The sequence below is a fragment of the Arachis ipaensis genome, chromosome B4 (assembly GCF_059453495.1).
Source record: "Arachis ipaensis isolate K30076 ecotype BB chromosome B4, ASM5945349v1, whole genome shotgun sequence".
Taxonomy (NCBI): domain Eukaryota; kingdom Viridiplantae; phylum Streptophyta; class Magnoliopsida; order Fabales; family Fabaceae; genus Arachis; species Arachis ipaensis.
The window spans coordinates 87,557,287-87,581,942 of record NC_142439.1 but is presented as its reverse complement, the minus strand read 5'-3'; the positions used below and the strand labels follow the sequence as shown (position 1 = coordinate 87,581,942).

At 32.4% G+C, this 24,656-nt stretch overlaps 2 protein-coding genes across 2 annotated transcripts; one reads left to right on the top strand and one right to left on the bottom strand.

Annotated features, from left to right (window-relative positions):
- Positions 1 to 225: 225 nt before the first annotated feature.
- Positions 226 to 2,590, bottom strand: LOC107636663 (uncharacterized). Its single transcript, XM_016340158.1, has 4 exons — positions 2,510 to 2,590; positions 1,068 to 1,433; positions 500 to 984; positions 226 to 400 (listed from the first exon to the last, which is right to left on the bottom strand). Exons 1-4 carry the CDS (start codon positions 2,588 to 2,590, stop codon positions 226 to 228), a joined length of 1,107 nt encoding a protein of 368 aa, XP_016195644.1.
- A 145-nt stretch (positions 2,591 to 2,735) lies between these two features.
- Positions 2,736 to 4,210, top strand: LOC107639467 (metallothionein-like protein 2). Its single transcript, XM_016342974.3, has 2 exons — positions 2,736 to 2,883; positions 3,689 to 4,210. Exons 1-2 carry the CDS (start codon positions 2,816 to 2,818, stop codon positions 3,864 to 3,866), a joined length of 246 nt encoding a protein of 81 aa, XP_016198460.1. The 5' UTR covers positions 2,736 to 2,815; the 3' UTR covers positions 3,867 to 4,210.
- The last annotated feature ends 20,446 nt before the right edge of the window (positions 4,211 to 24,656 follow it).

The following is a 24,656-nucleotide window of genomic DNA, read 5'->3' as shown; positions in this document are numbered from 1 at the left end:
TTGCCATTGTTTTGTTATTTTTATCACTATTATATTTGCTGTTATTAGTATTGGTCGTATGTTGAGGATTTCTTTACCCACATTTTGCAGCCTACTAGGGTTATTAGCGGGGTCAGGAGACAACAGAATATGCCTTTACACGACCGGATTGTACCTTATTTGGAGACCGCTGGGTTGTATCACTTCGCTAGGCTGAACAGTCAGTGGTTCTGGGTTGATGAGCCTCTACTTGGCGCATTCGTTGAGAGGTGACAATTCGGCATACGACTCTTCCCAGTCTCCATATATTTGTGCTACTGCCTTCTGTTTTGCCATCCAAACCTTTCTGTAACTAGGCCGGAACCCATAATCAGCTTCTGTTGCTTGTTGCAAGACCTTTATCGTAACCGCAGCATCCGCCCTAACCAACGGAAAAATTCTCGCACAGATAACGTGGTAATCAAGCTAACGGTGATCACTGGAAATAGACGTGGCCAAGCAAGTGTGTGGACCATTGTACCTCCTAACCTCCCAAGTGCCCTTTCGTGCACGAAGCGATATGCGAATCAACCAACTACAACCCTTGCCGAACTCCTTGCATTTTCCATGATACTTCAGATGATCCGATTCCAAGACTCGGTACTCAACACCTCGACGGATGCTATAGTCCTTCACACTCAGAACAGCTTCATCTTTATTCTGGAACGATTGCCCAATCTGAAATTCTATAGAAGAACCCCCAATTGTAGCACCTCCGTCCGCCTGTTGACCCAGAGCCTCCAAGTTTAGAGTGGAGAAGTGTGGAGGGTACTGCTGTGTGCTAGAACTTGAAGGCCCGTGCTGTGCATGTGGATTGGGACCTGTGTCATCATCACTATCCCCAATGATATCTACATGCTCCTGATCAGAGTCATCGTCCTGCATTGCATTCTCTACTCGATCAGGTTCCCTGAAGCCTTGTACTTCATGAATTATGCCACCACCGGTATCCGCCTCAAATGCCTGCTGCCAGACCCCAGGATTCTCCAACGGTACAAACCAACTGCCTCCGTTTGATCTAAATCAGCCGCGAAGGAGGGGGATGCGACCTGCGAAACAGATGGCCCGGCCATAGGCATCGAACTAGACGCACCGCCTGTGGTAGTCGAGCTATGAACTGGAGCTGATGCCCCAGAACTATCGACACCAACCTCCAACTTCGCATACAACTTGTGTATTTTGACCTCCAGAAAACTCCTAACACAATGAAACAGAACCCTAATATCTTCATCAACCGCTAGCACAAACATATCATACTTAACACCGGTCGACACAACTGCGATGGGAATCTTGTAGAATAGCTTCTTCACCCACTTGCTTCCAAATACCCCAAGCTTCTGCAAGATGCTGTTCTTTACATCTGACAAAGTGCTTGATGAACCGATGAATACACTCAACGGTTCTCTGTCAGTGAACTTCACACCATATTTTTACTTCTTTTAATTTTCCCAAAGCATTGCACTAACACAAGAAAACTCTCTTCCTCACTTGTCATTGTGTGATAATGATCTCTTCACAAGCTTCAACCTCGCTCATATATTTATAGAATTCTTCTCCACATAAACCGTGGCTGCCTACAAGGGTTTATGAGTTTAAAAAACCCTTCATAAACCGTGGCTGGCTATAGAATTTTTTGGGTTTATTTCTGCCTTCCTAAACCATGGTGGCCTACCACGTTTTACGTTCAACACTTCTTCTTGCTAAATCGTTGCTGACTGCCATTGTTTACATGTAAACTCTAACCATAGTTAGCTCCCACGGATTACATAATAACAAAAAAAGGACATCCAGATAACGAGGTTCCAATTGTTGCAATCAGGTAAACCTTTCTCTCCATTTATTTATTTACGTACATTGCCCTTTTTTTTATTGGAGAGATAAAGTGTGATATTTTGTTATATATTTTATAGAATAAATGATCAACATCTCTTAAAGATTATTTGTTTTTTAAATTAGTTGTTAAAAGATTTTTTAATTAAATTCGTCTTTTAAAAAATTTAAATTAATCGTATTAATTTTTTTTGTCTTTTTTTGTTGACGGCACTAAAATTTATTTATGTGGCATGTTAAGTGATACTATAACACACATAAAAATTTTAATTGACTATTAGTATGATAAATTTATGAAATTAGATCTAATCAAAACTTAATTGAGAGATTTATGACAACTAAGTGTGTGTTATGGTGTCACTTAACGTTCCCATCAACAAATTTTGATGTCGTTAGCAACAAATTTCGAAAAGATTAAAATGACTCACTTAAAATGTTACGAATTTGATTAAAAAAAACTTTTGGGAACTAATTTAAAAGATAGTGATTTTTTTTTAAACTAATCCAACTAATTACCCATATTTTATAAGTGGGATAAAAAAATTAAAAAATTAAAAATTATTTAATCAGAGCCATTATTCTCATCAAATCTTAGACGTAGATATCTCAATCAGCAGTTAATATCTCATTCAACGGCAAACAGCTCAAAGTCGTAACTTACACTCAAGAACACACCAGAAAACCCCAGACACCGATTCTCGCAAGATAGACGAGTCAATGAGGCAATGAGCCATATGCCCATATCAACGAAGTCGACGTGGAAGTAAGTCCGCAACTGGATTTAGAAGCAGTGATATCGTGACACGTGTACGGTAAATATCTCACACCCTCAAGTCTCGCCCCTCAATCGCTCTATAAATTCCAGTCGAGGCTTCGCCTTCAAACCCATTCTAGTGAGATTTGATCATCGTTCTAGTTACTTGTTTTGTTGCAATTTTCGCTGGTGTTTCCGATTCTTAAACTGAAAATGTCGTCTTGCTGTGGAGGAAACTGTGGGTGCGGAAGCGGCTGCAAGTGCGGCAACGGCTGTGGAGGGTAAGATTTTCGTAGCATTAATTTTTTCTTCTTCTTTTCTTTTCTTTAAAAATGGGAATTCTCGTGGAATTTTGTTCTAGGGTGTTTCGGCTGATATGTTTGGGTACTTTTTCGTTTTTTGGCTGAATTGTTTGTAAAATTGGTTGACACTGGTTTTGGCTCTGAGTTTCTGAACAGGAACACCTGAACGTTTGTTTTGATTTTGACGGAAATGTTATTTCTTGTTTTCTGAAAACACGATGCTTTATTTTATTTATGTGTCTCTTTGTAAAAGCATGATGTATGGTGTGAAGGGTGAATTTTGTTGGCTGCATCAACGTTTGGTTGTCATAGATATTTGTGTTTGTCCCCTTCCTTTCTTAATTTGCGCTCTCGCTCTCTCTTTGGCTGAATGATATGAGAAACCGATGTTTTGTTGTTATTTCGTCAGATCATGATTGCTTTCAGCTCTGTCCTGCTTTAAAATTCCCTGAAGCCCCCAAGAGGGATTTGTGAGCTTCAATTTCATGTTTAGAAATGAAGTAAATTATTTGATGAGTAAATTGGGGTCTATTTCACACACTACAAAGCATCTTCTTCCCTGGCTTTATTTCTAAAATCTCAGCTTACAGGAATTCACCCATTAAGTAGCGTACCGCAAATAATAATTCATCAGCGTAGCGGAAAGTCGTATTTATATTTTCCACTTTTACATATGGTCGTACTGTGTATCGTTCCTGTACCGGAGCGAATTGCATGCCATGTAACTGTGACAAGAACAGCAGAAGTAATTTTATTTTTATTCACATGATGTTTGCATGTGCAGTTGCAAGATGTACCCAGATTTGAGCTACACCGAGAGCAGCAGCACAACAGAGTCATTGGTGATGGGAGTTGCGCCTGCCAAGGCCCAATTCGAGGGTGCTGAAATGGGTGTTCCAGCTGAGAACGATGCCTGTAAGTGTGGACCAAACTGCAGCTGCAACCCATGCACCTGCAAGTGAAGAGCCCACACGCTCACACGCACAGCAGAAGCAGAGATCCTTTTAGTTAAATAATAATAATAATAATCATAATAATGATATCTAGTAGTGTTATTATGTGTATGTGTTACTGGTTTTGTGTACACTCTTCTGGAGGAGTGTTTAAAGAAAAAACACTCCCCGTTTTGGAGTGCTTAGAATAAAGTGGCCTGTGTCTTGCTGCATCCTTGAACTTTGGCTTGGGTGTATCTAGCCATGGGTGCTTTGTTTCTTTGTTGGTTTCTTTGCTTTTTGTATAAACTTCCGCTAATCCTGAATCGTCCATCTCTGCTGGTTAATGAAATGATATTAAAGAATTATCGGAAGAAGCTTGTTTTGGTGTATTTTATTTTTCTTTATTTTATCTTTTTAAATTCGGTTTTCTTATATGGGTTGAACTTGTTCTCTTAGAGCATAAGATTCTAACAATTTCTTATTTTTCTTTATGTTTCGGGTGGTATTGAATTGGTTTAATTTCCAAAAGCAAAAAAGATTTTGTGGGAGAGTATTTACTCTTTTATCTATTTTATTTTAGATATAGTATGCTAATATAGACTTATCTTTTTACTCCTAAGAAAATAAATGGTTCTTATTTGGGCATCGTTCTTGTCAAAAAGCATATTAGGAATTTACAGTTGATCGTCGTTGCCTTCCTTCTTGATTGATGGATGGGTATACAATTCCCAAGTTATGTATACTTTTAAGAAAATTATATGGTATAAATCTGTACAGATTTAAAAATTTGCTTACTTAAACCACACTTTCTAAAGCCACACTTTTCACTTAAAACTGTAACTCTTTACAAAGAAAAGCGTCACCTAATGGAAAAAAGTAAATTAGAAGATTTAAGAGAAGAAATAATTAAGTTATCAAAATTAATAGATCAAAAATTAATGATTTTAACTAATGTTAACTGTAATGACACCGAATTCTTAAAATCAATACAAAACGATTTTTCTCAAAATCTTTATTTTACTATAAGCTTTATTGAAGGACTTCAAAAACCTGAAAAAACTTATTTTTCACACGGAATTTCTAAGAAATGTTATCATGGAAATGATTCCCCACATCTTTATCATACTTTTAACCCACAATTAAATTCTATAGTAGATATGCTTGAAGAAATACTAGTATCCATAAAATTTCAAAGAAATAAGGAAAAAGAAAATCCAAAAGAAGAAAAATTTCAAAATATAATCAACATAACAGATTTAAAAGTAAAATCACCACTAAAATTATGAATATCGAAGAAAAATTAGAAGAAGTTACAATGCTTTTTAAACAATTAAAAATGGCTCAAGAAAATAATATTATGGAACAGGGATTTCAGATAGAAGAAGAAATAGTAAATTCTGAAAATATAGAAAATGAAGAACACATCCTAGATTATTCAAGTGACGAAGAACCAGCAATTCCAATACAAGTAAAAAATGAAGCTGGAACATCTAGGGATAATCAATCTCAATTTAAATGAGAAACAGGTTTTGATAATTATGCTTTTAAAAAAGGGTTTATAAATAAAGATTCAAAACATACAAAAATACCATCAAAATACGTTCCTAAAATCCAGGAAATGGAAGGAGAAAGAATGCTCGATTTAGACTGTAAAACGAATGAAAAAGAAATTTTTGAAAACTGGTTGAATTCCTTCTTATTAGAAGCCTTTACTAATCCAAAACTTAATGAATTATCTGAAAGAGACATTTGGAATTACATAGGGTTTCATACTAAAGGAGCTATAAGAGATTATATGACATCAATAGAAAACCAAATAATAGAAGAATTAGCAACAAAAATAACAGCTTATGATAAGATATTATATATAATGATGATTCTATATAAAGAATTTTTTGGAAAAAATATCATAGATCATAAACAAGAAGTCTATAATAAAGAATATCAAGAAGCAAAAAACCATTTAGCTAACATTCACATATATGATCTATGTAATGTGGAGTCTTATATATGTGAATATAGAATACATTATTACAAATTAAAAGAAGAAGATAAAAATCATTATCTTAGTATGTATATAACAAAACTTCCATATCCTGCTAACGAATTTATTATGGGAAGATTTATAAGAGAAGTAAATAGAGGAACAATTGAAAATAATTTTGGTGGAGCAACCTCTGCAATAAGAGAGGAAATAAAAGAACATTGTATGCAAGAAGCAACTCAAAAAAGATTTGCAAATATAATTAGAATTTGCTGTCAGGATAATGAAGAGATACCTCAAAAATATGGTCTTAATAAAAATTTTCAAAGAAAAAGAAAATATCAATTTAGAAAAAGAAAATACTATCCAAACTGGAGAAAAAAGAGGTATTTTAGAAAAAGAAATAACAATAAAATTAAAGAAACCATTAAGAGTTAGAATAGCTGACAAATCAATACATAAAATTGATCAAAAAGCAGAGATGGTTGAAATTTTTATTCAAAATTATAGGTTCATTGTTCCATCTATATACATGTTAGATTCTGGAATGGATTTTATCATAGGAAATAACTTTTTAAAGCTATATCATCCATTCATTCAAGAACTAACATATATAGTTTTAAAAGCTCCACACGATTCTTCAATAAATCAAAAATCAAAACGTATAAAAATACCGACTACTACTATAGATAAGATCTTAAAATTTAAAATATTTTCTATATTAGAGACATGTTATTTAAATCTATACTTTCAAATAAATATCCCAAAAAATAATCTTGAAATAAAGATAGAAGAACTTTTGGATGAAATTTGTGCTGAAAATCCTTTAGATATTAAAAATACAAATAACGAATTAGTAAGCATTAAATTAAAAGATCCAACAAAAGAGATAAATGTTCCAAATAAAATCCCTTATTCCGCAAGAGATAGAGAAGAGTTTTCATTAGAATGTAGAGATCTTTTGGAAAAAGGAATTATAAGATTAAGTAAAAGTCCTCATGCGGCTCCAGCCTTTTATGTCGAAAACAATAATGAAATTAAAAGGGGAAAACGAAGAATGGTTATTAACTATAAGAAGATGAATGAAGCAACTATTGGTGATGCTCATAAACTTCCAAGAAAAGATTCTATTTTAGAAAAAATCAAAGGAGCAACTTGGTTTTCATCTCTTGATGCAAAATCAGGATATTGGCAACTTCGTTTAGACGAAGAAACAAAGAAACTAACTGCTTTCACTTGTCCAACAAAAGAATCAACAAGTGTGTTGCTCTATGAATGGAATGTATTGCCATTCGGATTAAAACAAGCTCCAGGTATTTATCAAAGATTTATGGAAGAAAATCTAAAAGAGTTAAATGAATTTGTTTTAGTATACATTGATGATATACTAATTTTTACAAAACAGGATAGAGAAGATCATCTTCAAAAATTATTAATAGTTTTAGAAAGATGTAAAGAAAAAGGATTAGTTTTTAGCAAAAAGAAAGCAAGAATAGCAAAACAAGAAATAGAGTTTCTTGGATTAATTCTATCCACTCAAGGAAAGCTAAAACTTCAGCCAAATGTCCTAGAAAAGGTAAATTTATTTCCTAATAAAATAGAATATAGAAAACAATTACAAAGGTTTTTAGGGTGTATAAATTATATTTCTGATCAAGGATTCTTAAAGAATATAACAGAATACACTAAAAGCTTATTTCCAAAAATAAGTACTAAAAAAGAATGGAAATGGGATGAAAAAGATAGTATGCAAATTCAAAAGATTAAAAAATTATGTGAAAAACTTCCAGAACTTTATATTCCAGAAGAAAATGACTACTTAATAGTAGAAACAGATGCTTCAGACATAACCTGGTCAGGATGTCTAAAAGCTAAGAAAGCTATAAAAAGTTTGGAGCAAGGAAAAGAATCACTAGATTCTAAAAATTCCCCAAAGGAACTACTTTGCAGGTATATTTCAGGGACTTTTACTCCAACAGAACAGAGATATACCACTCATGAAAAGGAAACTCTAGCAGCAATTAAATCTCTTAAGAAATGGAAAATTGATTTACTACCCAGAGAATTTACATTAAGGACAGATTCAAGCTACCTAACAGATACATTAACAAGAGAATGGAGTTCGTCTACAACGCATTAGATCAAGAAATTCAGAAATACGAACAAGAACTCGAAAAATGCAAGCATTGTCAGCAAATAAGGACACAGATCCAATCCCTCAAGAAGGCCATCGAAGCAATGAAATCAACGCAACAACCAAAACCATCAGAGCTCAGCCAGCTAAGCGTGGTGGACAAATCAGGTGAAGAAAAAATTCCAGAAAATAAAACAATTGCTGAAATTATCAAAAAATCCACCCAAGATAAAAAATATTATGTAATTTATAATGGCCCCATGAAAGGAGTATATGATGCCTGGGAAAAAGCAGCACCATTTACACATCAATCAAGGATAATTCATAAAGGAGGGTTTTTAACACTGGAAGAAGCAAAGGAATCTTTCAGGGAATATGAAGCTCTTCATCCAGAGCAAACCCTAAAAAGAGCAGATAAAGCTCCAATTCAAACCCAGAGAACAGGGATAATAAGAAACAATCCTACAAGGGCTGAAATCAAAGAAAAGAAAAGGGTCTGTAGATCAAATCTCAGAGAAACCCTTAATATAGTCCTGAACTGGACTGAAGAAAGAAGAGCAATTTTGGGATATTATCCTATTGCCAAAGAACAGCTAACAAAGCTGGTTATATTTCCAGATGCATCCCCATCGGACACCTATCAGTTTTTCCAGTATGGATTAATTGATACAATTTTAATTTTTAATGATCTAAAAATTATTAGTGAGTTTCCTGCAGGATTCGTTGATGCAGTGAAGAGATTTAAAAATATGATTGACAACGTAAATCCAAGGGATATATCCCTAAAATTTACGAACAGTCAACCTATTTTTAATGAAGAAGAAGAATGCTTGGTTCCAGCACACCAAGTAATATTCATGTCCGTCTTCCCAGGAAATTTTCAACCAATTGATCAAGTTCAAGATTTAACAATCTACAGTCATGAAGGAAGGCTAGCCAGCACACTAGCAAGGGTCTTCGAAAGAACTCAAAAGATAACAAGGGAATCTCACACAAGAATTAATTATAAAAGCAGAAATACTTTGCTTGTGTCTAGTAAAAGGAATGAAATTGAAGAAAGAGAGATGAGACTCTTAGTGGAATTTGAATCAGCATTCTACAACTTATCTGGACTCTTAGAAAAGCTCCCTGAAGGGATAAAGAGGAATCTCTGCTATTTGATAAAAGACAGAGAAGACCACAAGTGCCAGCTATGCGTCTCAGAGCTATCTGAAGAAAGCAATAATAAAACGGAATCAACCCACATGATAAAGGAAGAAGGCAACGCATCTGAAGGTCACATAATGAAAGAGGAAGACAGCACATCTGAAGCATCTCTCAACATTATTGCATAGTGACGTAAGCGCTTAGGTCATAGAGCACCAACAATGTAGCTGGTGCAAGATAATAAACAATGACGTAAGCAATGACGTCATAAGAAGGGTAAGGATGGGAATTGTCCATCAGACCCAACCATTATAAATAGGTTGCTTAGGCAATTGTAGAAATCATCAGAAAATAGAAAGCAGGAGGCTAAGAGTACTCATATGCTAGGAGAGCAAGGAGGAAGCAGCCGAGGCGATTCTATAGTCTGAAGAAGAATTCCCTTAAGGGAAAAATAGTTCTAAACTCCCCTCTGGAGTTAGTATTTACAATCTCCCCTCTGGAGATAAAAACATCTTATGTAAAATATACTAAATAAAGGAAGTTTTTCTCCAGAAAGGTACATTTTCATCCTAGTCTTTCATCTATGAATTATTTAGAAAGTTTAGAATTAACAGAAGAATCTGATTATTATAGATTAACTGCTTTATTAGATAATGAAAAACAGGCTGTTCTAAAAACAGAATTAAATCTCAAATCAAATGAAAATTTTAATAAACAGAACCTTTTAAAAGAAGTTTTTAATAGAAAAAATATAATATACTATGGAAAAATTCAACTTGAAGCCCCTATAAAGATAAAATCCGCCAATGGAGAACTTGAAATAGCTTTAATAAATGATGAAGAATTAAGTAAACAGATTGGAAAAATTAAGGATCAACAAAAAAGATCTAAAATTGGATGGATTCATATTAGTACTATACAAGTTTTAATCAAATCTACATATATGAAAGGAATTAATTCACCAATAAGCTTAGCAATCTGTGACAAAAGAATTACTGATGACCCAATAGATCAAATAATTGGAATTGTTCATGGAAACTTGGCAAACGTAAATGTTAAATTCAATGCCCATCTTGGGTATGCTATACCTTTATCAACTGAAAATCTTGGAAGATCTATAAGTTTGGCTTATAAATTTCACAGAAAGAATCTAATGGAACAAGATGATGAACCATTTTCAATTACATATGCAATAAATTATGCTTTAACAAATAGCCATCATAGTATAATATTTAAAAACAGAGAAAGAATTTATGTCGATGAATTATTTCAGAAAATTGTAAAAACAGAAATACCAAAATATAAAGCTATTGAAAACCCAGTTCTATTATTAAAAGAACCATCAGAAGAATTATTTTCATCGAATTTTCAAATAAGAGAATCTAAAATTAATAGCCCTTTAAGTTTATCTAAGTTAAAGATTAAAGAAGAAAATTCTGAAATAAAAGAATTAACAAAAAAGGTCGAAAAATTAAATGAAACCCTAAACACTAAATTATGACAATAAATAAAGAAAAAATATATGTAACTTATCAAGACAAGAAACAAGAGCTCTTTGAAAGAGAAAATCGTTTGAATTATTTACAGTTTTCTGAAATAAATCAAAGAGCATTTGAAGCTCTAAAAATAATCTATGACAAGTTAAGAAAAGAAGTTGAAGAGCTAGAAAAATTAATAGAATCTCTAGAAAATAGTGATGAATCAATGATAGAGTTTGCAGAAATTTTAAAATAAATAATGAAGCATAAAAAGATTGAAAAACCAGAAAATAAAATAAAAAGAAAAAGGGCGAAAAAATTAAAAAGTAAAATAAAAGAGTATAAAAGGGAATTAAATAACCTTCAGATCGAAATTGATGACCTTATAATAAAAAGGATAGAAATAAGAATAAATATAAACAAGTTGGAATTAAATTTAAAAAATTTATAAATGCCTGGAAAACCATATTATGACTTAAAAGAATTAAAACTGTTGAAAGAAAATGAAGTCAAAAAATTAAGAAGGTATTTAGAAACAATAGAAAGTGTAGAAATAAAAGAAGTTTTTGAGGATTTGAAAAATTATATTAAAGAAAAAGACAAACAGATAAAAGATTTTATATACAATAATCCATGCAAAAAAGAATATTATAAACTAAAACAAGATTAAAAACTATAAAAATGAAATCACAATATACATCAAGGACTAGTAAAAAATTGGATAGAAATGGTAAAATTTGGTATCAGAGCCAAGTTAACGATTAAGGGTAACACTTTTTCTTTAAGCAACACTTTTAGTGACACGCTTTTCAGCCACAAAAAGACAAAAATCTGTACACCCATATCTGTACACTATAAGGCCCCATATTTTTATTAACAAAAATGTTATTTGACTATCAAAATAAATTATTAATATAAAATATATATTAAAAATAATATTAAATAACATATATATTTATATAAATATATAGTAATTAATTTTAATATATAAATTATATTATATATATACTAAAAATTAATTATTAAATTAATTAATTATTTATATAAAATATATTTTAAAATATTAAATATATATTATAAATAAATTAAATATTATATATTTATATATACTTATACACAGATTTGATTAATTTTTTATATATTTATATTTTTTTAATCAGCTTTTTCATTTTTTTCACTCGGTGTTCTTGGTTTATTTAGATGTTCTATTACACTTTTTTTTTATGAGATAATCAAGTAGTCATAAGATTTTTATATACTCGAATTTTCTATCATCAATATATCTTTTTTTTTTCTTGCTTTCATTCCTTTATTTTTTACATGTATATTTTTATCGTTTCATAATTTATAATCAAATTTATTTTTATTTATTTCTATGTAATATTTCAGTTGTTACAATTCTACTATCAACATATCATAACTTGATTTTATTTGGAGTTTTAGATTGATTCTTAGAATTCAAAATACTAGAAATTTCTATCTTACCAATAGTAACCTTATAACTTGATTTAGGCTTTGTTTGTGTGAGTTTTTAAGAAAAGATTTTTTTTTCGAGTTATCTTTTTTTAAAAGATTTTATAAAGAAATAAAAGTAATTTTATGTTTGGATATTTCATATAAAAAGGTCTTTTTATCAATCAATTATGTTTGGGTATAACAATATAAAAGTACTTTTTTGTTTATTTATTACATGAAAAACATCTTTTTTTAAGGAAAAAAGATCTTTTAAAAAAAGATGTAAATTACAGCTTCTTAAAAAAGATCTTTTTTTTATTTTACTAGTGTTTTTATTTTTACTACTAAAAATTTGCCAAACACGTTAAAAAATAAAAAAAGATATTTTTTATTGAAAAAAGATCTTTTTTTAACAAAATAATCAAACATGCACTTAATTTAAAAGTTAGGAATTACTTAAATTAGATGGTAACAATATTTTGTCGCATACAAGTCTAAATAATTGATAAGCATTCTTATTTCATAAATTTCAATATATATATATATATATGATTACTCTCTTTTCATACACTCTTCTACGAATTTCAATCAAAAGTATTATCTAATTAAAGTAGTTATCGTTGACATTTATTCTGAAGGATGTTTCGTCGTGGTATTCAAAAGTTATTTTTGAAACTTAAGATGTTTTATAATAGAAAAAAGATTCAAAGCAACGTCTTTGTTCTATAGTCATTTAAAATCAAATGCAGTTAATGTTCAAACTGATGGTCAATCTAGGAGTGACCTTGAATTTGAGACAAAACTGATCAAATAAAGACAATGACAGAGACTTGGTGAACAAATCAGCTACGTGGTTCTAGCCTTCTAGGTTGAAATATGAACTATATGTAGTTTGAGATTAACCCGATCCATTACTAGTTGAAGGTTGAGCTCGAAGTGCTTTGCCTTGCTCTATACGATCGGATTTATGTTATCACAATGTATTGTAGAAGGTTTGGTCGCTGGAACATGCAATTTAGAGAGGAGATTTTCCAACCAAATGAATTTGAAATCTATAGTTGTGGGGCCTTTACATTCGGCTTTAGCATTGCTTCCGCTCACAACTTGCTTTCTACTTGACCACGAGAGTAGGTTGTCACCAAAATAGACACCAAAACCACAAGTGTTGTGTCTATCATCAATGTCCAAACCTCAACCTAAATCAAAGAAAACAGAGTCTCAAATTAGTACTAGGATGAAAGATAAGTCCATAAGTCATAGTTCCAGCTACTTTTTTCATTGAGAAAGCTACATCAGGTTGGGTAAATGTAGCATATTGCTAGGACCCAACTATAAATCTATAAAAGATGGATTTCCGAAAGTCTCACCACCAAAGGCTGTTAGTTTGAGTGTAGTTACCATTTGTGTAGTACTGGTTTACAGCCTTGCATGTTAGCTTTATGTAATAAATTTGAAATGCATTTGCTTTGTGAAAGGTGGTAAGAACCTGAGGGCAATTTCACAGCTTCTATGCCTAGAACCCCAAACGTTTTATAAAAGAATTAGTAGATACTCAGTTGATAAAAAAAGGAGGTTTCTATGGGCCAATGTTATAGTGACTAAAAGGTTAAAATTTGACTGACCTATAAATACATGACATGTGGAGAGTAGCATACAAATTGTTAGTGGGTTTGATCACCTTACATTGTTAGAAATTATTGCAGGATAAAGTAAAAACTGAGCCGAATAAAATGATGTATATATTATGTGGACTTTTTATGTGAAGGAAAAAAAATAGCTCTATTAGTGTTTTTTAAGTGGATAATACTAAAAACTGAAAATCCATTATAATATAAAGCTCTTTAATTATTAATTTATTATCTATTATCTATTATATATTACTATTTTTATAACTAAAATATGTCACATGTTATTTTTTTATTGCAATTAAAATTCAATTTTTTTCTCCAAAATTAGAGGGTTCTCTCCTCTCTAAAAATTTAATTATTTAAAAAATTAATTTTTAAAGGAAGAGATATAAAATTAATTAATAGTTATATTGATAGTTATAAAATTAACTCAAAATTAATTATTTTTTAAATAATTGAATCTTTATTCTAATTAATTAATTATTAATTATAACATTAGTATTTTCTCTAAATTATATATAATAAATATTTAAAAAAATAAAAAATATACATATAATAATAATAACATATTTTTTATGTAAATAATATGACATGATTATTTCAATTATATTTAATTATAAATTTAATATATTTTTTATAATTTTATAAATTTATTTAAATATTATTTTGAATTTTTTGTAGAACACAAATATAAAGAGAAATAGAGAATAAGGTAGAAAAGAGAGAGAAAGATAAAGAAAAAAGAGAGAGAGAGTTTGTTAATTTTTGAAAAAAATATTTTATTTTAATTGTAATAAAAGAATATTTTGTGACATATTTTGGTTTGTCAAATAGTAATATAAAATATAAATTATAAGTTATACATAGAGTGAAAGGATAGAGAGAATTAGAGAAGGGGAGATAGGTAGATAAGAGAATAGAAAAAGGACATTTATTAATTTTTGAAGAAAATAATTTATCTCAATTTTAATGAGAGAATGTCATGTGATTTATTTTGCTTATTAAATTAGTAATATAATTAAAATTAAAATTAGAGAATGTGATATTGTACATTTTGATTATCAAATTTATAATTAGCCATTGATAATGATATATATAAGAGAAATAGAATGGATGAAGAAATGAGAGATAGACAAAGAAAAAGAGAGGAAGAGCTGACACTCTAATTTTGGAGGAAAAGATTGAATTTCAATTACAATGAGAGAGTGACATGTAGCACATTTTAGTTGTAAAATTAGCAATATAAAATAAATAATAGATAATAGATAATAGATCCATAATTAAGAAACTTTTATTGACCCAACATTATAATGAGTTTTTCGTTTTTAGTGTTATCCACTCAAAAAACTAATAGATTTTTTTTCTTCACATAAAAGGTCTATATAATATACACATAATTTTGGTCAATTATTTTCTATTTTATGTAATCTCTAGCATATAATGTGATTAAACCCACTAACAACCTACATGATACTCTCCATATGTCATATGTTTATAGGTTAGTCAAATCTTAGTCATTCTTAGTCACTATAACTTTGGCTACCAAAAACTTCTCCTTGATAAAATCCTACACTAATAATTCAATAGCTTGTGTTCAACACCCACTTTTTTCAAATTTATTCTAAAACTTTTTTTTTTCTGGTAGTAATCTCACCAAACATAGAAGAATATGAAAACTTATTCTCATCAAAGAAAACATGTCTAGTAATAAAGATTTTTTCAATATCTTATGATTGGGGAATAGCCTAAAAAGACAGAAGGTTGAGACTTATATTCTAATTTGTTATGTAAGGCTTCAAATAAGGATAGCAAGTTCATCCAAAAATTCTAAAAAATAAATAATCAGGAACACAATGATGAAAGAGCTCAAAGGAAGATTTATCGAATGTATTAGGGGATGGCAGCTGATTAATAATATATGAGTCTGACAAGAAGGCAACACCCCAATGTTTAAAGGGATAAAGAGGTTGAAACAGGCATTGCCAAGACAGTATCTATGATGTGGTGATGTTTGCATTTGGCTCTATTATTTTGTTAGTGAGTATAAGGATAGGAATAACGATGATGAGTAATTCCATGGTTAGCTAAGAAAGAGGTGAAGGCAGATAAGAGATATTCTCTTCCATGATTAGTTTGTAGAGCATTAATACAAAGACCAGTGAATGTGACTTAGTATGAAGTAGAAAAGTTCAAGTATAACAAGTGTAAGCATCGATGAAAGAAACATGATAATGAAATCCATGAAAAGATAATTTGGAGGCAGGTCCCAAATATGATTGTAAATCATACCATTGGAGCAGTAAATTGTTGGGTTTTTGGGCTCCCTTCCTATATGAAGAAAAAGTCTAAATGTTAGTATCCAAACTCATGAATAGTTGAAGTGACTGAGGTGAGTTAGGGTTGAGTAAGAGAGGTCTCATTTGTAAGAAGAACACCAAACACTAGAGAGAAAAGAAGAGAGAAAGTCATTTTCACACATATACAAAGCTATCTCTGTAAATTGGTCGCTGCAGATTTGTTAACCGTTAGATCGAGCTCAAATTTGGACAGTGTGTTCCATACGTTTGGTTCTTTGTTTTCACCATTCGGATCTTTGATTTGATGTCTGTAGCTAGAGATATTGGCCACACATAGCAGCTCTATTTTTGTGGTATTTTCATCTTCTTGTTCTTGTTTTGTAAGCTTTGAAGCATGGGTTGTTTGGCTTGTTGTATGCACATTTTGTGCAGTAATTTGTGACTCTCTTATACCCTATTTTTCATCATAGTGAAGCTATTTCCTAGTCTTGGTGACTCGTGATTTTTACTTCTCACATTGAGGAGGTTTTTCACGTTAAAAATCTTTATGTGTTAGCTTGTCTCTAATTTTTGGTTTATGTGATTTTTTCAATGCTATTGGGTATTATTGTGCAGGTGTTAATACTTGTTGTGAGTGGATATTGTTGCTCCTCTAATTCTTGCAAGTAGGAAATTGTGTGTTTTATTCCTATCAATTGGCATCAGAGCTCAGTTTTGGGTATTTGGTTATAACTTGCTTGTAAGATGGAGGCAAATAACTCTACTAGGATGATAAGTTTGAATGGCACTAATTACCATCTATGGAAGAGAAAAATGAAGGATTTGTTGTTTGTCAAAAATCTACATTTACCCGTATTTTCTACACAAAAACCAGAATCTAAAACAAATGAAGAATGGGAGTTTGAACACCAACAAGTTTATGATTTTATTAGGCAATGGATGGATGATAATGTTTACAATCATATTGCTAATGAGACTCATGCTAGGGCTTTGTGGAATCAAATTATATCCTTGTATGCTTCCAAGTCTGGCAATAATAAATTGTACTTGTTGAATATATTGATGAATTTGAGATACAAGGAGGGGTCACAAGTATTAGATCACTTGAATGAATTTCAAGGGATTCTGGATCAGTTGTCAAGCATGGAAATCAAGTTTGAAGATGAGGTTCAAGGATTGTGGTTGCTAAATATTCTATCAAATTTTTGGGAGATATTTCGTATCTCTCTTACTAATTCTGCTCCGAATGGTAAAGTGAGCATGAAACTTGTTAAAGGTGGCATTTTAAATGAAGAGATGAGAAGAAAGACACAAAATTTTTCGTCACACTCTGAAATATTAGTCACTGAAACCAGGGAAAAACATCAGAATAGAGGTCAAAAGGATAGAGGTAAAAGCAGGAGTAAATCCAGGTCAAGATACAAGAATGTTGAGTGTCATTACTGTCATAAAATGGGTCATGTTAAAAAATATTACTTTCTTTGGAAAAAGGAGAACAAAGGTAAGCAAGAAAAGAAGGATGATTGTGGTAATGATCGTGTATCTTCTATTTTAGATGATCTTTTTACTGTTGATATTGTTGATTATGAGTACAAGGTCAATCTTGTTCTGATGATGAGTTCAGCTGGGTAATTGATAGTGGCGCCTCAATACATGTTACACCAAAGAAGGAGTTCTTCACTTCTTATACTCCAGGTAATTTTGGAGTGCTTAAAATGGGTAATGATGGCTTGACCAAGGTTATTGATGTAGGAGATGTTTGTCTTAAGACTAATACGAGAATGAAGATGCTACTCAAAGATGTTAGACATGCTCCAGATGTTCACTTGAATTTGGTTTCAGTTAAAAGACTTGATAATGAAGACTTTGTAAACACTTTCGGCTTTGGACAATGGAAGCTTACTAAAGACAACTTAGTGGTGGCTCGAGAAAAAGGTACTTCAAATTTGTATGTGATGCATGCCATGATTGCAAGAGGTAGTGTGAATGCGATTGAAAGTAAAGAAGTTTGTAGCTTGTGGCACAGACGACTTGGTCATATTAATGAAAAAGGACTTAATTGTTTGGCTCGAAAGGATGCTCTTTCTGGTTTGAAGAATGCAGAGTTGGAGAAATGTTCTCATTGCATGGCTGGCAAACAAAGAAGATTATCCTTCAAGAAGCATTAACCTTCAAAAAAATCAGACTTCTTGGAATTGGTGCACTTTGATATTTGTGGTCCTTTGAAGGTACGGTCTTTTAGTGGAGCTATTTACTTTATTACTTTTATTGATGATTATTCAAGAAACTTTGGAATTATGCTTTGAGAACAAAGAACCAAGCTTTGGAAAAGTTCAAACAATTCCAAGCTTTGGTTGAAAGGCAAACAGGTAAAAAGCTTAAATGTATTTGCACTGATAATGGTGGTGAGTATTGTGGACCATTTGATGAGTATTACAAGCAGCAAGGCATTAGGTATGAAAAGATACCTCCTAAAATACCTCAGTTGAATGGTTTGGCAGAAAGGATGAATAAAACGTTGATTGAAAGAGTTAGGTATATGCTTACTGAAGTTAAGCTACCTAAAGTCTTTTGGGGTGAAGCGATACTTACAGCGGCTCATGTGATTAATCTGAGTCCTACAATTACTTTGGACAATGATATTCTAGATCATGTTTGGTCGGACAAAGATGTCTCGTATGCTCACTTGAGAGTCTTTGGATGCAAAGCATTTGTTCATGTTCCAAAGGATGAGAGGTCCAAGCTGGATGTGAAGACAAGGCAGTGCATTTTTATTGGGTTTGGTCAAGATGAGTTTAGTTACAGGCTTTATGATCCAGTTGAAAAGAAGCTTGTAAGAAGCCATGATGTAGAGAGTATTGAAGACCAGACCATTGAAAATATTGATAAGGTAGAGAAGAGTCAATCACAAGAAAGCAGTGACTTGACTGATGTAGATCCAGTTCAGCCGCCTCCTTTGTCAGAACTAGCAGAGAATCAACATCAGGAGCATATGCAGCAAAATGAGCCTTTGGTTCCTAATGACCAGGAGATGGGAGATCCGATTGATGCTCCAGTTGATGATGATGCTGATAATCAACCTGAGCTACCTGAAGATCCACCAGGTTTCCATGCTAGGAGGTCTACTAGAGAGTGACGACCTTCAACGAGGTATCCTTCTAATGAGTATGTGACATTTACTGATGGATATGTGACCTTGACTGATAGGGGAGAACCAGAATGCTATGCGGAAGCTATGGAAGGCGACGACAATAAGAAATGGTTTGATGCAATGCAAGATGAAATGAAATCCTTGCATGATAATCAAACATTTGAGCTTGTGAAGTTGCCAAAAGGGAAGAAATCTTTACAGAACAGGTGGGTTTATAGGTTGAAGCATGAAGAAAATTCTCAGTGTCCAAAGTACAAGGTTAGATTGGTGGTCAAGGAATACAGGCAGAAAAAGGGAGTTGACTATAATGAAATCTTTTCACCGGTTGTGAGAAGATCTTCTATTAGGATTGTTTTGAGTTTGGCTGCAAGTCTTGATTTAGAGATAGAGCAGATGGATGTGAAAACTGCTTTCCTTCATGGTGATCTTAAGGATGAAATTTACATAGAACAACCTGAAGGTTTCATGATAAAAGGCAAAGAGGATCATGTTTGCAAACTAAAGAAGAGCTTGTATGGCTTTAAGCAAGCTCCAAGACAATGGTACAAGAAGTTCAAGTCTGTTATGGCAGAACAAGGCTACAAGAAGACTACTTCTGATCATTGTGTATTTGTTAAACAGTTTGCTAGTAATGATTTTATTATTCTTTTGATATATGTTGATGACATGCTTATTGTTGGTCAGAATGCTTCTAGGATTGATATGTTGAAGAAGCAACTTGCAATGTCATTTGCAATGAAGGACCTTGGGCCGGCAAAGGAGATTCTTGGTATAAGAATCGAGCGTGATAGAAAGGAGAAGAAACTTTGGTTGTCACAGGAGAAATACATAAAGACAATGTTGCATAGGTTTCAAATGGAGAAAGCAAAGGCCGTTAGTACTTCTATTGCTACACACTTCAAATTGAGTTGCAAGCAAAGTCCATCAAGTGATGAAGAGAAGAAAGACATGGAAAAAGTTTCATATGCATCAGCCGTGGGTAGTTTAATGTATGCTATGGTGTGCACAAGACCAGATATAGCTCATGCTGTTGGTTGTGTTAGCCGTTTTGTTTCAAACCCAGGAAGAGAGCATTGGAAAGTTGGAATGCTGTAAAATGGATAATGAGATATCTTCGTGGTACTTCTAACATGAAGTTGTGTTATGGAAGTGATAAGTATATTCTAGTTGGTTACACTGACTCAGACATGGTAGGAGATATTGACTCTAGAAGGTCCATTTCAGACTTCTTAATCAACTTTGCGGGTGGAATTGTATCTTGGCAATCTAGATTGCAAAAATGTGTTGCTTTGTCTACTACCGAGGTCAAGTTTATTGCCATCACCGAAGCGTGCAAGGAGATGCTTTGGATGAAGAAATTCTTGAAGGAACTCGGGTTTACTCAAGAGAGGCATGTGTTGTTTTGTGATAGTCAAAGTGCTATACATCTTGGTAAAAACTCTACTTTTCATTCTCGATCTAAACATATTGATGTGAGGTATCATTGGATACGTGATGTTTTGGATGCTGAGTTATTAGAACTTGAAAATGTTCATACTGATGAGAATGGTTCTGATATGATGACCACAAGGTATTACCAAGATGGAAGTTTGAAGTTTGTTGCTTAATCGCGGGATTGGTGGTTACCTCCACATAGTCGTGAGGGGGGAGATTTGTTAGGTTTTTGGGCTCCCTTCCTATGTGGAGAAAAAGCCCAAATGTTAGTATCCAAGCCCATGAATAGTTCAAGTGGCTGAGGTGGGTTAGGGTTGAGTAAGAGAGGTCTCATTTGAAAGAAGAATACCAAACACTAGAGAGAAAAGGAGAGAAAGTCATTTTTGCACATATACAAAGCTGTCTCTGTAAATTGGTCGCTGCAGATTCGTCAACCGTTGGATCGAGCAAAAATTTGGACAGTGTGTTCCACACATCTTTTCTTTGTTTTCACCATTCGGATCTTCGATTTGATGTCTGTAGCTGGAGATATTGGCCACACAGAGCAGCTCTATTTTTGTGGTATTTTCATCTTCTTGTTCTTGTTTTGTAAGTGATGAGCGGATATTTTATACGCCTTTTGGCATTATTTTCATATAGGTTTTATTATGTTTTGTTTAAGTTTTATTAAGTTTTTATAGTTTTTAGTGCAAAATTCACATTTTTGGATTCTACTTTGAGTTTGTGTGTTTTATGGTGATTTCAGGTATTTTCTGGCTGAAATTGAGGAGATTGAGCAGAAGTCTGACTTAGAAGCAGAGAAAGGACTGCAGATGCTATCAGGATCTGACCTCCGTGCACTCAAATGAGCTTTTCCGGTGCTACAGTGGTCCAAATGGCATGTTCTCAACAGCTATGGAAAGCTAACATCTAGGACTTTCCAGAAATATATAATAGCTCATGCATTGTTTCGGAAATAAAGGCTCAAAAGTGGCGTTCAACGCCAGCCACCAGCCCCATTTCTGGTGTCCAGCGCCCACAAGGGAGCAACTGGAGTTCAACGCCCAAAAGGGGGTCCCTAGCCAGCGTTCAATGCCCCTAAGGGACACTAGCACGTGGGAGACACTCAAGCTCAGCCCAAACACTCACCAAGTGGGCCCCGAAAGTAGATTTTTGCACTACAAGCCTAAGCCTATCATATTTCTATAATCCTTAGTTGTTAGGTTAGTATATATAGGGGAATATCACCCTTGTTTAGAATTTTCTTCCACCACATTACACGTTTTACATTGTTGTATGTATAGTATGAGTCTCTAAACCACCTAGGTTGAGGGGAAGAGCTCTGCTGAGTTTTATGGATTAATAAAAGTATTACTGTTCTATCTTCAATCCGTGTTTGATTCTCTATTCTAAGATGTATCTTCATTCTTCATCCTTATGAATGCGTTGAACTGGCACAAGGTTATCTCATTCTACATGGGTTCAGAGTGAGTCTTTCATCGGACAATGATGAACCACTAGCTTGATTATACATCTCTTAGACGGCTAATCCACGACTTCATTGGGGACTTCTCGAGACACCAGTTCTGCCGAGGTATGGAGAGATTAGAGTCTTTGTGGTAGAGGCTAGAATCAAAGGCGCAGCATTCTCTGATCCAGAAGATTCGACCTTGTCTGTGGCGTTTTGAGTAGGATCACTAAGGGGAATGGACTGCAGGAGCTTCACCCTCAATCAGACTGGATGCGTACTAATCCTGGTGTTCAGCTCTGGTGGAGAATTGGCGACCTCTCAAGAAAGGCATTGATCACATACAGCCTGCCATAGAAGAAATCATTCACAGTTGAAGGAAAGAGTAAAACTGAATTGATCCAGAAGAATAAAGCATCTCCCAAGCCTTAACCATCTTCTTATCATTGCATTCCCCATCAACTGAGTAACGTTATCTTTATTTTACTTTTATGCGCTTTAAACAAACAAACAACTTTTCTATCCGCCTGACTAAGATCTACAAAATAACCACAGCTTGATTCAAGCCAACAATTCTCGTGGGATCGACCCTGACTCACTCAGGTATTACTTGGATGACCCAGTGCACTTGCTGGTTCAATTATGCGAAGTGTAATTCCGCGCACCAAGTTTTTGGCACCATTGTCAGGGATTGTTCGAGTTTGGACAAAATAACGGATTATTTTATTACTTAGATTACGTATTGTCTTTAATTTTGTTTGAGTCTTTTATTTTATTTTTCGAAAAAAAAATCAATAAAAAATTTTTCAAAAATCTTTTCTTTTCTTTATTAATCTTTATCTTTTGTTTGAGTCTTTTGTTCTGTTCTTGTTAGAGTTCGAATCCCTTGAGTCTTTTTTCCGAAAATTTTTCAAAAATAGTGTCTTTTGTTTGAGTCTTGTGTCAATTCTTAAGTTTGGTGTTTTTGAGTCTTTTTCTTTAAAATTTTCGAAATTGGTGTCTTTGGTTTTCTAAATTTTTAAGTTTGGTGTCCTTTTTGCATGTTCTTTGTTTTCTTGGAATTCTTTGAGTTTTGTTCTTGGTGTTCTTCTTGATCTTCAAATTGTTCTTGTTATTTGATTTCAATTTCTTTAAATTTGACGTCTTTTGGTGTTTTTCATGCAAATGTCAAAAAATTAGTGTCTTGGCTTTTAAAATTTTAAGTTTGGTGCCCTTTAGTTGTTCTTTATTTGCTTTGAATTTTTGAATTTATTCTTTGTGTTCTTTCTTGGTATTCAAGTTGTTATTATTTCTTTTTCTTGTTTTGATCTTTAAATATTTAAGTTTGGTGTCTTTTGGTATTTTTCTTTTTAATTTTTCAAAAATTTAGAGTTTTAGATCTAAAAATTTTAAGTTTGGTGTCTTTTGGTTGCTTTTCTCTTTCTTCATTAATTCAAAAAAATAAAAAAAATATCTTTTCTATCTTTAATCAAGAATATTTTCAAAAATTTCAAACAAAATTTCAAATTTTAATTTCAAAATCATTATCTTATCTTATCTTAATTTCAAAAATCAAATTTCAAATCTAATCTTTTTATATCTTATCATATCTTTCTTTTAATTTGATTCTTTCTTATCTTATCTTTCTTTTAAATTTTAAAATTCAAAACTTTTTCAAATCTTTATCTTATCTTTTGTTATCTTTCATTAAATTTCAAATCATTATCTTATCTTATCTTAAATTTGAATTTCAAAATAAAATCTTTTCAAAAAATTAAATCTCTTTCAAATCTTTATCTTGTCTAAAAATTCAAAATTCAAAATTCAAAATTCAAAATTTAAAAATTTAATTTTCAAAATCTTATCTTATCCTAATTCAAATTCAATTTTCAAAATTCAAATTTCAAAATTAAATCTTTTTTAAATCATCTATTTTATCTTGTTTCTATTTCAAAATTCAAAATCAAATCTTTTCAATTTCTATCTTATCTTTTCTAATTTTAAATTTCAAAATTAAATATTTTTCAAATCATCTATTTTATCTTAATTTCAAATCTTTCTTAATCAGTTACTTGGTTTCTCTTTCTTCTTTTCTTCCTAACTAATTTTTCTCTCTCCTATTTTTGAAAACTTCCCTTCTATTTCTCTCTCTTCTTTTTCGAAATTCATCATTCAATTTTCAAATCCTTTTAGTTAATTATTTTTTATTTTCGAATTCAATTAATAAATAAAATAAAAACAAAAATATTTTAATTCTAGTTTCTCTTTTCACTTCTGAATTTTCGAATTCTTTACCCCATTTCATTCGAATTCTTCTTCTCTTCTCTCCATCTTCATTCTTCTTTCTTCTTCACATCTCACAGGGAGTCCTCTATTCTTTGACATAGAGACTCCTATTTTTCTTTGTCTCTTATTTATGTATGCAAGAATACCAAAGTCACTATGGATCAAAAGGGGAATATACAAATTGAGAGACCTCTGGGTTCCTATACATTTGACACTCCTATTGACTCATATGATTTTAAGGTCAACCTAGACCAGATCCTGCTATTACGGCAAAAGTGCCAGTTTCATGGACACCCACAGGAAAGCCCCAGTAATTTCATCTCTAACTCCTGCAGTTCTGTGACGCTGTAGAGGCCAATGGAGTAGACCCTGAAGTCTCCAGACTAAAACTCTTTCCA